The sequence below is a fragment of the Lissotriton vulgaris genome, chromosome 5, assembly GCF_964263255.1.
Source record: "Lissotriton vulgaris chromosome 5, aLisVul1.2, whole genome shotgun sequence".
Taxonomy (NCBI): Eukaryota; Metazoa; Chordata; class Amphibia; order Caudata; family Salamandridae; genus Lissotriton; species Lissotriton vulgaris.
In genome coordinates, this window is record NC_141693.1 from 982,046,712 (window position 1) to 982,065,337 (window position 18,626).

At 46.8% G+C, this 18,626-nt stretch overlaps 1 protein-coding gene across 1 annotated transcript in view; it reads right to left on the reverse strand.

Moving 5' to 3' along the window:
• Positions 1-18,626, reverse strand: part of BCCIP (BRCA2 and CDKN1A interacting protein) — a 157,662-nt gene that overhangs the window by 123,026 nt on the left and 16,010 nt on the right. The window contains exons 3-4 of the mRNA XM_086922571.1: positions 10,925-11,005; positions 9,991-10,089 (exon numbers count right to left, since the gene is read on the reverse strand). Coding sequence (XP_086778697.1) covers positions 9,991-10,089; positions 10,925-11,005 — 180 coding nt within the window. The remainder of the gene's footprint in view (positions 1-9,990; positions 10,090-10,924; positions 11,006-18,626) is intronic.

The window sequence follows — 18,626 nt, forward strand, 5'->3', positions numbered from 1 at the left end:
TTCCGGCGGTTCACCTGACGTGGGTGTTTCGGATGATATGGGTTGAGAGATTTGAGACTGTGGGCGTGCTATAGCTGTTCTGGTGATCCGTGCCGGTGCAGGGTTACCCTGGGGTTGAGATATGTCCCAGTCCTGTAGTCCTGACGGCTTCCTACATGCTGCACAACCTGATCACCTCCACCTCTCCTGAGGCCACGTAACCCTGTGGTCATCCCACTTTGGCTTCCCCCTCCTTCCCCTCATCCCCAGTCCCCCCCCCTCGGTCTCCGCGGTGGAGACCTGGCACCCGCCACGCCGCAACCCTTACCACTGATTGCCATTTTCTGACAGCTGGCCGGCGCAGGAGCGCACAGCCCCATGTATGAGTGCGGTACTGTATGATTGGTAGTATGTAACTGCACCGTTGTTTGTGGTTCTTGATTTTCTTTTGTTTGCTGGGGCGGGTTGGGTGAAAACAGTGCTGGTAGACGTATCCTTTCAATCTGCCGTTTCAGCAGGTTGGGTCCTGTTGCTCGCCTTGTGGCAGCCCTGTAACCTCCATATCCATCTGATAGTCTGCGGCGCAGAAAAAAATGTAAGACCATTTACTTTGCTAATGTTGCACTGCTCAATTACATGACTTTATTGTATTGTATGCCTTTGCCGGGGATTACGCAGCCCGCATGGTTGTGCTCCCCCTGTCTACTTTACTACTTGAAGTGAGATATGATATTCATAGCGGCCTGCCTCCGGGTTGTTGGCGTGACGCAGTGTAACTTTTATCTCTCTTATTTGACTAATAAATGTCTTACACCCAAAAAAAAAAAAAGTAGTGGCCTGAGGAGAGTGTATGAAGCAAATATCAGAGGTCAGAAGAGCAGGAACTCACTAAAGCTGACCACCACCTTGCCACGGCCACTAAACAAGACAATTTGTCAGAGGAACGGGTAGCGCTCACGGCCAAGGCCACAACAGAATATCAGGCGGCCTGTGTTGATCTCCGCCGGTATAATTTCAGAGCATATGCCACCCTGATGCACAAGGAGAGAGATAAAACAGGCACGCTGCTAGCACGGCTGGCCAAGCAGGATACAGTCATGAGGCCGATAACTGACATCATTGACCCTCGGGGCACTGTGGTGCGATCCCAAGATGAGATCCTCCTGGCGTTCCAACAATATTATGAGGAGGTATATAGAAACCCGACCCCAACTGCACAGGTCATAATTGATAATTTCCTAGATCCCCTAACTCTCCCCACAGTCTCGAAGACAGATAGGTTGGCACTAGACAAAGCGATAACATCCACTGACATCACCCAGGCTCTGCATGCCCGAGCTCGTAACAAGGCACCGGGAATAGACTGACTCCCACTGGAATATCACACGACTTTCCCCCTCCCTGTTAGCCCCCCGATTAGTACAGATGTTTGGGACTGCGCTCTAACAAAGGGAACTACCAAAATCCCTTAGGGAATCTGTTATGGTTACCTTCCTGAAACCGCATCGAGGCACGCAACTTATGGCATCTTATCGTCCCATCACACTTCTCTCCACCAACTGTAATCTCGGGAAGGTATTGGCGGACAGATACACACAAATTATACGCCCCCTGATCCATCCGGATTCGTCCCCGGTAGAAACTCGTCCCAGAATATACGTCGCATTTTTCATGTTCAGGATCAGGTGAGTGACACATTCCCCCGATCAGCCTGTCTCATCCTAGACCTTGAGAAGGCCTTCGATACCCTTACCTGGCAATATTTATTCTCCGTCCTACAACGAACAAATGTGGGCCCCATCCACTTAGCATATACACAACTTCTATATGCTAAACTCATTTCACGTGTCCGAATAGGGAGACGCATTTCTACACAATTCGCGGTACAGAAGGGCACAAGGCAAGGCTGTCCCCTCTCGCCCCTCCTTTTCGCCCTCGCGGTCAAACCACTAGCCATACGACTACGACAAGAGGGCGCACACTGGGGCATCCCTCTTGCGGACACCGTACATAGCGTCTCCATGTACGCGGATGATCTTTTAATATACATACGGGATATTACAGACGTCCCGACACCTATTTGGACCACACTCACAGAATTTGCGGAAGCCTCTGAGCGAAGGGTAAACCTGGACAAATCCACGGTATACCCTTTCCATCCGAATCTGCCCCCTCGAGACATATGGATAGACACAGAGGGTGTCCTGGAGTGCGGAAGCTCCCCGATACCTTGGGATCTGCCTACATTATTCCCCGGCTGACATCTTTGGGGGCAACCACTGTAAGGCACTCGCCGGCATCAAATCAGTAATCGGATTCTGGAGCAGACTCCTGTTGGCCCAGATTGGTCGAGTAGCTTTGGCTAAAATGATAATGCTCCCCCAGTTGTTGTACCACTTTACGAATTTACCCGCGATACCACCCAGAACCTGCTTTCGTGACCTTACCTCCCTTCTTAGCACACTAATCTGGGGGACGGGCAGGCATAGAATAGCACTGAAGACACTGCAATTACCTACAACCCAGGGAGGACTAGGCGCCCCCTCGTTTGAGTCCTATTTTCTAGCAGCACAACTTCAATGATTATCTTACGGGACAGCAGGCAGGCACACCAATGAGACGCACACCACGACAGGTCGTATCTCTGCCCCAGAACTCACGCCTTCTCCTACCAGGTACCAAGCCACGACACACCTACCCCCTACAAGTAGCAGTGGCAGTGATCTTATTAGCTCAGAGGCATTAGGATGTGCCAATTTTAATGTCATTGGAGACCTTAACCTGCATCTTGATTGTAGGTCTTTGCCTTCTATTAGGAGCTTTCTGGCCGATCTTGAGGTCTTACAGCTCTCCCAGCTGATTACTACCCCCTCACATAGAGATGGTCACATTCTTGACCCTTTTTTACGAACTTAGAGGGAGTTGGAGCTCTTGGTCCCACCCAGCTGGTCTGGACAGACCATATGTTGGTGAAAATATCATGCCCTATGTCTGATTCCCCTTTTATACCTCAGGATAGACTGGTTCTCAAGCGAAACTGGAACAAACTAAGACTGGAGGACTTTTATCATCTGCTTGAGGAGGCTCCTCTAGCTCCTTTTACTGAGGGTGATCGTGGATATGACTCCTTCTGTGAGTGGATTTCTGGGGCCCTTGATTCCCTAATCCCCTTGGGTTGGCCCAAGTGCCATCGGAAGGAGCTTAGTCCGTGGTATGATAGTACCTTAGCATCTCTTAAAAGATCATGTAGACAGGCCGAGAGATCCTGGAGGAAATCGTTCGCTCCTGAATTGAAGGCTTGCTACCTTGCTAAGACTAAAATCTACCATATGGCAGTATGTAAAACACGAGCAGCCGTTTATGCTCATGAGTTTCAGAATAACTCGAACCCTTCAAAACTCATATTTAAGGTGCTAAAGGACCTGATGGCTAAGAGGGCATCTGCGGCCGATATATGCTCGGATTCCCACTGTGAGGGATTAGCCTCCTTTTTCTGTGAGAAAGTGCAAGCCATTTATCGAACTTTCCCAATGGGTTCTTCAACCCTGGAGTGGGTCAGCTGCACTTTGGAAGATAGTGAGTGTCTTATCACCTTGCCCTCCCTATCTATGGAGGCCTTTGACTCTCTTAGCCTTAAAATCAAGTCTGGATCCCCGGCAGATCCGCTGAAACCGGCCCAATTTAAGAATCTGGCGCGCTCTGTCGCACTCCTGTGCTTTCCTTGATTAACCTGTCTTTCTTCCGGGGTTGTTCCCGTCAGATGGAAGCAGGCTGTAGTCACACCGATTTTAAAGAAGGCGACTCTTGACCCCCTTAAGCCTGAAAACTACCGCCCCATCTCCTTACTTCCTTGGGCCACGAAAGTTGCGGACGCCCATGTAAACGCCATTCTTTCAGACCATCTATTTAGGGCTAACATTCTTGACCCTACTCAGAATGGGTTCCGTGCGGGCCACAGCACGGAGACGGCCCTTCTTTCTATGGTCGAACATCTGCGTTCTGTGCTTGATGCGGGTCGGACGGCGGCGCTACCGTTATTAGATCTTAGCGCCGCGTTCGACACGGTCTCGCACAGGATTTTGCTTCAGCGACTGGAGGAAGTGGGTGTCTCGGGCTCCGCCTTATGCTGGTTTCGATCTTTTCTTGCGGATAGGTCATTCCAGGTGGCGATCCCGGCTGGTAAATCGAAATCTCATTCGCTAGATCTGGGGGTCCCACAGGGGTCATCGTTGAGTCCCACTCTTTTCAATCTCTACGTGAGACCGCTGGCTGCGGTCGTCAAGCAGTGGGGCCGGACGATAGTCTCTTATGCAGACGACACGCAGCTGGCAGTCACATTGAGTGGGGACTCAGATTTAGAGGCTCCCAGATTCTGGGATGGTTTACGAGCAGTGGCTAACTGGATGAATTCCAACTGTCTCCAGTTAAACACCAAGAAGACTGAGATTATGGTAGTGGGTAAGCAGATAGAATTGTGGGGTGACAAGTGGTGGCCTTCTGAATTGGGTGCGACTCCTTCCCCAGCATCAGAGATAAAAAATCTGGGGGTATGACTTGATCCATCCCTCAGTTTTGTTTGTCATACCAAGAAGGTGGCGCCTTCCTGGTATGGCATTATCAGAGGACTTAGACCGATCCTCAAATTCTTTGATGCATCCACTAGACAACTGGTGGTTCAAGCATCAGTGTTGTCTAGGTTGGACTACGCCAGCTCCTTACTGGCTGGGATCAATCAAGCAGAACTCGCTCGATTACAGCGAGTCCAAAATGCTGCAGCCCGAGTGGTGATAGGCCTGCCAAGGCGCTGCTCGGTGTCTAAATCCTTGCACTCCCTACATTGGCTCCCTGTGCACCAGAGGATTAAATTTAAGGTCCTCTGCCTGGCCTTTAAAATTCTCAAGGGTACGTCTCCTCAAATCTTGGAGAATTTACTTACACCATATACTCCTCAGCGTGCCCTTAGATCCCTGGGTCAGAATTTAGCAGTGGTCCCGCGCTTTAGATTGAGTAGAGCTGGTGGCCGCTCTTTTCGAGTTCTGGCAGCAAATTGGTGGAACTCTCTCCCCATTCATATCAGGCTCATTGACGAGCTTTCCAGTTCAGACGGGCCATTAAGACCTTTTTATTTGTTTAGCTCTTTCTCTGCGGTCTATTCTTCTGAGTTTCTCTAATGTTGTGTTATGTCTGCCTTGTCAAAGCGCCAGGACGCCCCTTTGCTGGGCAGCTGTGCGCGGTATAAGTAAAAATAACATAACATGCCAATTTATGCTATGAGAGCATCGCATGTCGCCAGGGACATCCCCATACTCCCCAATGTTTCCACTTGTCGGCTGTCCTAGACACGATACCTACTATACGGCTAACATGCTAACAACATGGACGGAATGCGGGATTACCGATATGGAGTCCCTATTCGAAGACGGACAGATCAAATCATTCCAATGTCTTATGGATGAGTATGGTCTCCCCCGGGCCATTCTTACAGTATCGCCAACTCCTTGAGTTCTTTCGCCTACATCATAATCTCCTAGCTGGGGAACCAAACACACATCCGGTCATACATGCCATCCTGCACATGGGAGTAGGGCGACACTTAATTAAATGGCTTTATAAAGCCCTCCGAGAACTTGCAAAAACACCCTTAACGACTTTACGCACCACCTGGGAGGATGAAATTAGGCGTCCACTGCATGAGAAAGAATGGGCTAGGGCCCTTGAATTCCCAAAAAAGGTGTCCAGAAATGCCAGCTTTAAAAATATACAGTTTTATATACTCCACAGAGCGTATCTAACATCGGCGCGCTTACAAAAATTCTACCCTGACACGCATTTCCTATGCCCCAGATGCCACTCCCCGGAAGCAGACTTTCAGCATATGTTCTGGAGTTGCCCTACAATCCGTCCTTTTGGCAACATGACACTCTGAGAGACCTCACGGGGCTCACAATCTTGGGAGGCTAGTGCGCTAGGCATATTCAGGACGCAGAAACATCTTAAAGTGCACATACGCTTCATCTCGCTGGCTGTTTTATTAGCTAAATGGAGCATAGCCATGCATTAGCGATCCCCCACGGGCCCCCCGCTTGCGGCATGGGTGGGAACTGTACACAAATGGGCGGCTGCAGAGGAGGAGGCACTGAGCGAGGAAGAGGTCAAGGGGATATGTAAACGCCCATCTCCATGGAGTGGGCCCTACTGCTACACCACTTCAAGCAATCATCACACAGTAAAGAGTCGGATACCAGCACGCCCAGGCCAACAGACCCCCAACCACCAACGCCAGTCACAACTGCAAACATTAGACTCTCACCACTGGCGCGTTCGTAATGCTGCCAGCTGCACCCAGCACCTTCTCACGCTAGGCGATCTGGCTCTGATACCTGTTTAACAGTACCCACCCCCACGGAGCAACAGTACACAATGTGCTGATTGGTGAGACTCAACACCCAGACTTACAACTGATACCTATACTTAGTAATTCCATGCACCTATCCCCAGTATATCACTCGAATGTATGTCTTGTATTATGTACTGTCCAGACCCCCCCAGGATATAGCGGCATGGATTAGCAAATTTAGCGGCACAAATATGGAAATTTAGCGGCACAAATATGGAAATTTAGCGGCATTTTGCGGCACTTTATTTTACTCATAGTCATTCATTACAGGCTATTAAAGCATATAAATACAGGTGAGGTTTTTTGTACAGGATCCATCTTGTACTAATTTACTTGAAAGTGCTCTCAAATGATAATGTCAAGTAAATTAGACACATGAAGTAAATGTATTTGACTTAGATTACACAATTTAGTTATGCTGGGAATTAGGGATGTTAACCTACGTTTCCTGGTCACATATACTGCAATTATGTCACTGACTAGATTCATTTATTTTTCTCAATCCCCTTTGAAACCAGAGGTCTGTGTTTTTGTACAACTGCGTCAGATAAATAGTTAAATACATACAGATAACAGGTTAATCTGGCATTATTTCTAAAGAAGGACGTATAAAGTGAAGGTAAAGGAAGGCAGGACACTTATCTGCTAAGCAGTGGTAGACCAAGCTTCACTCTGAGTCGTGGAGCCAGCAGAAGTAGTGCAAGCTTCACCCAGGCACACAGAGGGCAGAAGCAGAGTGTAGTTCCACCTGAGAAAAAGCATGCATGGGCAACAGAAGTGAAACCTTCCCACCTTCCCTCACACAAGGAGCATAGAAGGCAGCAGTGCAAGCCTCTCTCAGTCTCAGTTTCATCAGCAGTGGTGCAGATGTTTCTCGGGCACAAAACAGGGGCAGCAGATTTGAAAGCTTGTTTGTACCAGTCACACAGCATGTGGCGGCAGGAATGCAAGCACTCCTATGGCTCACATTGGAGGAAGCCGTACTTTCGGCATCGGCTCAGATGACAGAGATGAACAGAGCAGCAGGGGTAATGCCCGCTTCCTCCCTGCTATGTTGATTTGCACCCCATGAGCCCTCGGTTTCTTAGTGACCATTCGAGGGAAAGTAAGAGTTATAGGCGGACAATGCAGTGCATGCCACTTAGTCATTGAGCATTACTCACCAGGGGTCACCCCGACCTCGGCAGCCAGTTTCAATGTGCATTTAATCCATGGCCGATTTTCCGGTCACTGTGTCAATGTGTAGCCGCACAAAGATGCCAATTAGTGTCTTCAGTGATTGTAGTTGTTGCCAAATGCACGTCAGATTCTAATTAACTAATCCTACGTGTTTTAGCCCTTGAAGTGACACACTTTTTATCTCTATACCAATCTCCTGAATGCACCTATCTTTGGAGTCGGAGACATGGCGTCCACGCATCAGTCTCCTCTGAGCATTTGTCAGGTGCTATTGCTGTATCAAACGTGTGACCACCTCTAGGGCCTAAATGGCCATTCCGCTACTCTGCCATTCCCTGCAGGCCTCAGGTTAGGCAGACGCCCCAGGCTATATCGGCTTTTTTTTAAAATGCCGCGATTTCTACAAAAGTGCCGATTTCGCGGCACTTTAGTAAAAATCGCGGCATTTTTTAAAAAGTGCCGATTTCGCGGCAAATCGCGAAATCGCGATATCCTGGAGGGTCTGACTGTCATGGTAAAACTATAAAATGCCAATAAAAATATGTTTAAAAAAAAAAAGTGGGACTTTTGCTTTTCATAACGAGTAGGGTCCTTTAAGTAAGGCCACACTTTTATCTCTTTACTGATCACTCAGTGTGGCAGGTGATAAGTTAGATGTAGGAAGCTCATATCTCTTTGTTCCTCTGCTGCGGGTACTCCATATTGGAGACTAAAATGTGTGTGGAGTTATCAACCTGCACAAAGGCAGTGTCTGGAGAACAGCCTGGAGAGAACAGATAAAAAGAGAACCAACCCATATCGATTCTGAAAGTGAAAACAGATAATCCACATCACCGGTCTCCTTATCCTGTATAAAAGGAGGAGCCACTTGGAGGACTAGTGCACAACCAAAACTGATGTCTGCATGACAGCCACCTTTCCAGAGGTGAGGGGACATCATCTGAAGTCTAGCCTTGTTGGAAGAAATATAGTCTCTGGTCTGATACGCCTTGAAGCCAACCTTCTGCTGAGATACAAAAGAAGCCTGCCAACACGGGAGAGGTGTGGTTTGACCTGAAGTGTCAGAGCAGCCTGATCATCGTCAGTGTGTGGGTTCATCAGCCTAGGAGGACCCTGCCACCACAAACCAAGTTTAACAAGAGGTGTGGAGTGCCACAGCAACCAAAACCCTTACAAAGCTGTCTTTGTGCCGCTGTGACCTTGGACTTTGGCAGCTCACCTCCTGCACCTTACTGGTGAACCAGATTAGGCTCCACTGTTGCCAGAGTCACTATGTGAGGATGTTGGAAAGCGGCTCCCTGTCATCCTGATGCCACCTTTCCCCGGATTGTGAGTTGACCCTCCAGAGGCAGTGTCTCCTCGCAGAAGCGGGAGTAAAGAGACATGCTGGAAGTGGACTGCTAATGCCCACCAGCTGTTGGGAAAATTTGATACCTGTGCTTTGGTGAGTCTGACAATAGCAGAGACTAGGTTGAGAACTGAGCACTACAACTGAACTCTGAGATAATCTGCACCTAAGCCTTGATATTTGTCCAAGGGACACTACTCACATACTGGGGGAAGTCCTAACTAGACGGACCAAAGAGGGAGGAAACACCTGAAAGAAGGGCATGGTGGGGCAGAATGCAAGGTATAGTAGACCATGTGCCAGCATGAGAATTGTGACTTTATGTGCAGTCAAGTATTACATTTTACATGTGTAGATTAAAGTACTTTTCATTGACCCAAACTATAGCACGGAGTTGGGCATTCAGCGATTGCACTGCTGGAGGATTGTGGAGAGCTGAATTTGTGTACTCCCACACGACCTCCTTGAGAAGCATGTGACTGCTTGCCATTGCTACTACCAAGAGTCAAATGCTGAAGGCGTTTTACTTGGCCCAGTTTGCATTGCCACAGTAGAATGGCTCCTGGGACAATCAGCGACAAACGACCCCAGCCCCTAAGCCCAGTTGCCCCTGCTTTCCACTTAACCCACTGGAAAGGGGTCAGACTAATAAGACTGCAAACCGTAATAAAAAGGGGAACCCGATTTAAAATAATTTATAAGTTGTTCTAATTTATCTCTTGACATTTTTAAATATGGACAGCTTTGGAAGTGTATCTAGTGCTTGAGAAGAGGTTACCCCCAGAGAGTCGCTGAATGGTGTTCTGAGTCACTTATCTTATCAGCAAAGGCATTAACCAGATCTCTACAGATTTTGAGAGGGGCCGATAGGGGAACCTAAATTAGAAATATCAGACTGTTTGCATCCCACTGTAAAGTTTGAAGTATTTAAAACGCCTTTCACAATGAATTAAGAACCATATTACACACAAAGCAGTGAATGAATTTGTTGCAACCGAATTGAAATCCATATTGCATGTAGCAAACATGTTGCCCGCTAATAAAAAAAAAAGGTGATAGATAGATATACATTTTACACGCAATTTACCTTTCTTTCAGTTAAGTTTAGGAGACTAATAAAGCCAAATACATGGCCATGGTCGTCGTCATCATCATCATCTTCGTCGTCTTCCAGGTTTTCTGCTTGCTGATGGATATAAAAACACAAAGTTTCATGAACCAGTTAATAAAATAATTCCACATTAAAGTATTAATGAAAAATTATTTGGAGTTGAAGAGCGAGAAAGCAAAGAAAGATAGAGACCCTGCACTCTTGCAGCAACTGCTCTGTGAGCCATGTAGATATTAGTAGTTCTTTAAATAACACATAGTACTGGGGATTATTCGGCTTATCAGTCTGTGCTGCAAGTGACATGTTCTAAACAGTCTCACGTTACCAGGAATAACCGAGTTAACTATATGGTAGATTGTGACGGAGCAATTTCCTGTGATGGAGTATCATCATCACCCCTCTCCATTACCTGATCCCCATGTTCTATACTACTCACAGTAAACCCCGCCCCGTTTACAGCACTCCCTGGCTTCAGCGCTATAGGTCACATACATACATATAGTAAGTCTCCAGGTTTTCCTGTAAATGTTTTGACATTCCTATCTGCATGTATCCATATTTCTTCTTATCTTATTTATATTTTTCCAGATGTAATTTGGTGGGTGAAGATATTAAGCTGCTACTAGTATATTTCCCGGTTACTTTAACTCACACTGCTAAGCCTGTTAAGTTTAAGCATGCTAAAAGTAGTTATATACAATAAAGAAATAGAATTGAATGAAAAAGTTAACATTGCAGTACTGGCAAATATGCATTAATTAAACTATGTTATTAAATATCAGCGGTTTTTAAACTTTCAATGCAAATTACTGAAAGCTGGGAACGGAGAAACAATTATAGCGTGTACCACAAACACAATATCTTGGTTAGAAGGCATTATATATTTTTTTTAACTACCCAAATATGTTACCTTAATCACACTCCCAATATGATTCTGCTGTATTAATATGTCTGCCACTTCGGATGTGTTAACATGAGCTTTCAGAAACAGCTGAAAAACAAATGACAACCTTTCCTTTATAAAAACACAAATGTTACAAGTAGATGGTTTAATTTGTCAACTAAGATGCAGAATTCACTGTCAACAAACAAATTAAGATGGTCGTAAAAAGACATCTTCCACCCAAGAGGGCTTATTTTGCCACAAACCGGACAATGCCCTCACCTGACTTTACAGATCAACCAGAAACAGGTTCTGGAGAAACGGAACCTGAAACCTGTGCCTCAGAGCACAGACTGGTACAAAAGGGGGTGGTGAAGGACGGAGCATCTGAACCAATAAAACACTCACACCCAGTCAACAGATCTGGGTTTAATCCATCACCGTTCTTTAGCCCACTCTGCCACCCCAGTTCAGACATGGCCATATGCAAATCAGTCTGACCCTGTGCCTCATGAGAACAGTCCAGCCCGAACTGCCAAGCCATGCCTCCCTGGACCGGAAACAAGCTTCCTAGGACCGGTTTCTGATTTTTCTTCAGCCAGGCTTGCTTCAATCCAGTGGCAAAGTGAGCAAGGGACTCACGTCTGAGCATAGCCTGCCAACTTATGGTGAACCAAGCGGTACAAAACGGGGTGGAGATGGACGGAGCATCTGAACCAATCTAACACTCACACCCAGTCAACAGATCTGGGTTTAATCCATCACCGTTCTTTAGCACAGACTGACTGACTGACCCCTCTTTTTGACTGCTCGGAACCATTGTGGATAATGCTCCCTCTGCAGTTAAAAACATGCATTTGGAAAACCCGTTTCTAGGTAAAGGATTCATAAACAACACAGCAGACCTTGGTCTTGGCTCTAGACTACTTTTCTGAAATGTCTATTGTAAATTGCAATGCACATAACTGAAGTAGTGGTGGCATGGAGAAGAGACCGGGTGAAATCAAGCTTACCTGATACTGCTGGTTGGCAATGGTCCTACGGGATTCAGAAAAGGCCTTTGATAGAGTAACGTGGAGCACCATAAGTAAAATAGAGTTTGGCTCTTTTTTTATTAAGGCGATTCAAATCCTTTATAAGCACCCACAAGTCTTGAATCAGCGAACAGGTATAAGCATAGATAGTATAAAAATCAGGCAAGGCACACAGCAAGAATGTCCTGGTTACCCCCTAAAGAATATAATATAGAACTGTGACACTTTGAAATAAGGTTTATTATTTTTTTTTAAAGGGCACACAAGTACACTATTATCATACATAGACGACAATGCAGTAATTACTACAACTGCAGAAACCTCTAGGATGGAAACAGATATAGAAGCTAATCACTACCAGTCTCCTGAACTGTGGGAAAACACAAATACTTTTTAATAGTTATGTTAACTATGTTAATTTGTAACGCTTCCATACTCTACATTTCTTACTTTGCTCATTCTCTCTTACCAGTCTTCCATTGCTCCGTCCCTGTTCCGTCACAGCTTTTGTGCGGAGGGAAGTGAAGCGAGAGTCTTATTTATTTACGTTTTTTGATCGGTCTAGCCGCTCTGAGGTACGGGTTAAAAATGAAGGCGGGGCAGACATGCGGCAGGCGCGCCTAAAGCAAGCCATTTTCGCCAGTCATCGTCCGGCTGGGGCCAGAAATCCTGGTCCATCACAGCCAGAGATGAGGTTGTATACCTCTACGTCAGAGGTCTTCAATCTGTGGGGCGCGACCCCCAGGGGGGTCGTGGAGTCCTGGGAAGGGGGTCGCAGATTCTGCCAGAGTGCAGTTCCTGGCGTCGGGCTGATCGAGGGTGCTCAAGGCGGAGGCCGCCTAATTCACACCGAGGTGTGAAAAACATCAAAGCCTCGTTAACAAGTAAAGGTCTTTTAAAGACCTGTGATAGTACTCTGGTGTGCCTTTGTGTGTGTCCAAGCTGTTTCAGCCAGGCTGACATACAGGAGCGGGGGGGGGGGGGAGGAGGAGGAGGCTGTAGCCCTTTGAGTTTAATGGACTTAGCTGTGGGTTTATTTTTACTTTTAACGTTTTATATAGCGCTAGTTTAACCCGTAGGTATCAGAGCGCTTTACAAATACACAGTAAACAACAGAAGGACAGCAGAAGGACATTGCAATCATATCATTGGTTCAAGTCCCACGAGCCCTCATACCTGGCGCCTGTGCAGGAGAAATGTGGCTGAGAGTCTGTTCTTCATGGTGAGATGTTTTCACAGCCGGCTGCTACGCTACCCCCCCCCCCCCCCCCCCCCCCCCAGCCAAGCAGGGAGGCGCAGAGATGCCCTCCCATGAGAGAGGAAGACGAAGCAGAGAGATACTGACCCCCCATGAGAGAGGCACAGACAAGGTGGGTGAATGAATGATGGGTGGATGGATGGATGAAAGGGTGGACGGATGAAGGATGGATGGATGGATGGATGAAAGGGTGGATGGCTGTATGGATGGACGGATGGAAGGATGAAAGGGTGGACGGATGTGTGAAAAGGTGGGTGGATGAATGATGAGTGGATGGATGTAAAGATGAAAGGGTGGATGGATGGATGAAGGATGGATGGATGTGTGAAAAGGTGGGTGGATGGAGGATGGATGGGTGGATGGAGGATGGATGGATGAAAGGGTGGATGAAAGGATGAAAGGGTAGATAGATGATGGATGGATGTATGGATGGATAAAAGGTTGCATGGATGAATGATGGATGGATGGATGTGTGAAAAGGTGGGGGATGAATGATGGATGGGTGGGTGGATGGATGGATGAAAGGGTGGATGGATGAAGGATGGATGTATGGATGAAAGGGTGGATGGATATATGGATGGAATAATGAAAGGGAGGATGGATGAAGGATGGATGTATGGATGGAAGGATGAAAGGGTGGATGGATGAAGGATGGATGTATGGGTGGATGGATAAAAGGTTGCATGGATGAATGATGGATGTGTGAAAAGGTGGGTGGAAGAATGATGGATGGACGGGTGGATAGGTAAAGGATGGATGTATGGATGGAAGGATGAAAGGGTGGATGGATGAAGGATGGATGGATGGATGAAGGATGGATGGATGTATGGATGGATAAAAGGTTGCATGGATGAATGATGGATGGATGTGTGAAAAGGTTGGTGGAAGAATGATGGGTGGATGGATGGACGAGTGGATAGGTAAAGGATGGATGTATGGATGGAAGGATGAAAGGTGGATGGATGAAGGATGTATGGATGGATAAAAGGTTGCATGGATGAATGATGGATGGATGGATGTGTGAAAAGGTGGGGGATGAATGATGGATGGGTGGATGGATGGATGAAAGGGTGGATGGATATATGGATGGAATAATGAAAGGGTGGATGGATGAAGGATGGATGTATGGATGAAAGGGTGGATGGATGAAGGATGGATATATGGATGGATGGATGGATAAAAGGTTGCATGGATGAATGATGGATGGATGTGTGAAAAGGTGGGTGGAAGAATGATGGGTGGATGGATGGACGGGTGGATAGGTAAAGGATGGATGGATGGAAGGATGAAAGGGTGGATGGACGATGGATGTATGGGTGGATAAAAGGTTGCATGGATGAATGATGGATGGATGGATGTGTGAAAAGGTGGGGGATAAATGATGGGTGGGTGGATGGATGGATGAAAGGGTGGATGGATATATGGATGGAATAATGAAAGGGAGGATGGATGAAGGATGGATGGATGTGTGAAAAGGTGGGTGTGTGGATGGACGGGTGGATAGGTAAAGGATGGATGTATGGATGGAAGGATGAAAGGGTGGATGGATGAAGGATGGATGGATGTGTGGAAGTGTGGGTGGATGAATGATGGATGGATGGATGTGATGAGGTCTAACAGGCGCATTTATGGTTGTCGATAGTTGTTTATGATGAGGAGTACCAGTTTCTAGAATCTTTTGTCGGAAGGGGGTCCTTACGCCTAAAACGGTTTTACAAGGGGGTCTCGGCATCAAAAAGTTTGAAGACCTCTGCTCTACGTTCTTGTACTCCTGACGGTTGATCTACAAATCCTGCCGCCAGATTATTTACCCGGAAGCAGCATTTGACGTGTAAAGCTTGCACTTTTGCTTGCTCTACTCAAAATTATCCTTCGGATGCTCAGATATCCACACACCTGACATCCAACCAGGTATAGGGAGGGGAAGGTGCTGATTGCTTGGGTTTGGAGCAATATTCTACTCAGTTATTTCATTGCTTTAGCCTGAATTGTTGCTCTGTCCCTAAACATCACCTCTTTAATTTCCCTTGTGATTTTAACCCGGGCGTAGTATTTCTTACTGGAACTTGGCTACACGCATGTTCTTTGCCTGATATTATTGCAGCGCTTCCTGCGAACTTCTCTTTAACTGGTATAGATAGACCACACATAAATGGTGGTTGCCATTTTTTTTTATACGCATAAACACAAAATTGATCAAATTTTGATCTCGGACTATGAAGCTTTGCTATTTAAACTTTTTTTTCACTCAGAAATTCACGTTCTCCGGGATTCTGATCTATCGTCCCCCCTAGTTACCCGAATAAATGGTGTACCGCCCTCCCCGACCTACTGGCCCCTCATATCTTGCTCCTTGCCAATTTCACTCTTCTCGGGGACATTTATCTTCATCTTGAGATTCCAAACTGCACCCAGTCTGAGCCTTCATCGCAGATCTGTGTATTCTTAACCTAGCACTTCTAAACTCTGCACCTACTCACTCAGCGAGTCATCTTTTGGACCCAATTTTGTTTAACATAAAGAACTTGCTTATCGACCCCCTCTCCAGCTATGCTGTGCCTTTCAAGATTAAAGCCCCTTCACATCCCCGCGGCCTGTCCCAAAATCATGTGTCAGAAACTGGTCCAAACTTAACATCCCACCACTAAACAAGCAACTTTTTTTTAAACAAAAAGAGGAACATTACAGAAAAAAAAGGAAACCAAAATCGCAGGTGATCACATACATTTTCATAACGAGTTATTATGGCAAGGTACAGAATAATGCGCAGTATTTTAAACGCTCAGGTAAAGGGGAATCCAGCGCTTCCCGATCCATTGTTGGCGCAAGTAGATCACAGATCCCTCCTCTGTGATTATTCCACGCCCCCCAAATCTTCCCCCACTTCCTCGGGCATCCCCTAGCTACATAGATCGATCTCTCAACAAGCAACTTCTTAACACAAAGCCAAAACTTCTACTGCAACTGGTAAGGATGAAACGGTCTTACATCAATAGCTCAATGAAGCTGTTGACACTGTCTTGCCACCCACTAAACAAACTTGTGGGTAGAATGCACCCTCCGGTTCCCTAGTTTAATGATGTACTCCGATCAGTAAAGAAGAAGTGTAAAATCCTAGAAAGACATTGGCGGAACCGGTACGATGAGGAGGCTAAGTCTGATTATGTGGTGGCTTTAAAAAGATATCATGCCCTTTGCAGATCAGCACGCGCCACTTATTACACTGAAAATAATCATCACTGCCCAACACTGCCTGAAAACTCTTCAAGGTGGTGAATGAATTATCAGACGCTAATAACATCACGCCTGCAACACCTCTCTCCCAAAGCCAGTGCGAAAAACTAGCAGTTTTTTCGTGCGAAATGTGGATAAAATTCACCTACAATTGGCAAAAGGATCTATGAACTTTGATTCCAATGTATACATAGAATCACTTGCCACTCTTTCAGTGAAGGCAACTCCTTGAGCAATCAAGCTGATAGTTGCGGCTAAAATCAGCGCACGGCTGCTTATGGATCTTCAATCCTTTGACTGCATTGCTGTACATAACTCTCCCACTATATTAAAATACTGTGCAAACCTTTAGAGGCTAAAGTGGCGCTTCTTTTGTTTTAATATTTCACCCTAGAAGTTCTGAGGTTATGCAGTTCACTTTGTTGTTGTCCCTAATTATGTGAATCATAGATTGCCACATTTCTGAAATCTTATGGAGATGAAATTCCTCACATTTGCAAAGTAAGCAGAGTTTAAGCCCAGAGGATAACCTATGCTCTATTAGATGAATATAGTAGGTCTGGGTTAAAAAGCATGGTTCAGTGGCAACATTTGAATTATATAGAGTGGCAGAAATAGGTACAGCCTCATTTCCTAAGGAAAGTGAATGCTGCATAACGGCCTGCCCACTCACCTCCACCGAAGAAAATCTTTGTAGGATAAGCGGGTTGCAACAGCGTGTCCTTTGGTTGAGTACCTGTTGTTAGAACTGGCTATTTCTGGTAGGCTAAGGCGGACGCAAAAGCCAGGCAGAAACCAACATTCTAGTCAGGGCAAGGAAGTCACACACCAAGATAACCTCTGCTCACCCCCTTGGTAACTTGGCACAAGCAGTAAGGCTAAACTCGGAGGCAATGTGTAAAGCATTTGCGCCAGCGCACAACAGCAACAACATACTAGGCACACCACAAAAGAGACTCCACACAAGGTTATTATAAAAATAACTTTTGTATTGTCAAAACACATATCAGATGAAAATCACACATGTACATTGTGCCAACTGGCACGGCAACATTCCTAAGGGATTATTTACAAGACAGGGCCACATGGGCCACTGTCAGATTCGGATATAGCACTTCTAGAATAAGAAATAATAAACATAAAATGGTGATCACAAAGATCACAACCAGTATCCGCTGGTAACAGGAACCAGGACCTTACTAGGACCACCTGTACTAAAAAGGACAACCACCTAAGAATAAAATACACTTAGGGGTATACCAGAACACATTACCCATGATGCATGAACCACATTCAGAGGAGTAATAAAGAGCAACACATGATGCCTAAAACATTCAGAGGTGTTAAGAATAAAGCACATGATGCAATAGAATACATTCAGGGGTGCAGCGCAAGAAGACACATGATGCCTAAACATTCAGAGGTGCCAGAACAACACAATAGCGCAAAAACACACAGTAGGCAATCACTATTAAAAACATAGGAATCACATTGCGCATAACTTACATATGCCACCACCTGTGGCAGTCCCTAGGCCAACTGGCCTTGATGGGGCAAGGATGCCCTGTGTCCAATGTCAGGGCGCGCTGCCATGCAGCGCCAGTCCAAAAGTACCAAAAGCCTAAACGTGGCAGCTGCCCACAAAGTGCTGGGCAGCTGGGGAACAACAAAACTGCGCCAGGGCCCTCACTGGCCCTAAGGCGCCAACTGCGCCACTGCTGGAGCCACACAGGCTCTGGGCATATCTCACATGCCCCAGACGGTGGAGCTCTCAGGCTCTAAAAACAATGGTGCCCCCATGAGCCTCACGGGACTCTAACCCTCACACTCGGAGGCAGGAGGGGACGGGCACCGACAATGTGCCCCGACGCCCCCTCTATCTAATGTGGCCCTCTCTGGAGCCAAACAGGCTCTTAAACAAATTAGGGCCCCTCTGAGCCTTTCTGGGCTCCTACATGTTGGGGCGACCCACTGCCAACCAGGACCGCCCTTGGAGCCCTCATGGCTCCACACGCACAAGGAGCGCGAACTCGCGCTACCGTGGGGGAGGGGCGGACACCGACAATGTGTCCCAGCGCCCCTCCCTTTCTCCTGCCCCACTCACTGGACTCGGGTGCGGGGCTCCTCTGGGCGGCTTCACCGGCGGCGGGGGCGGGCACCGACAATGTGCCCCGCGCCCCCTCCGCCCTCTCTTCACTCGTGC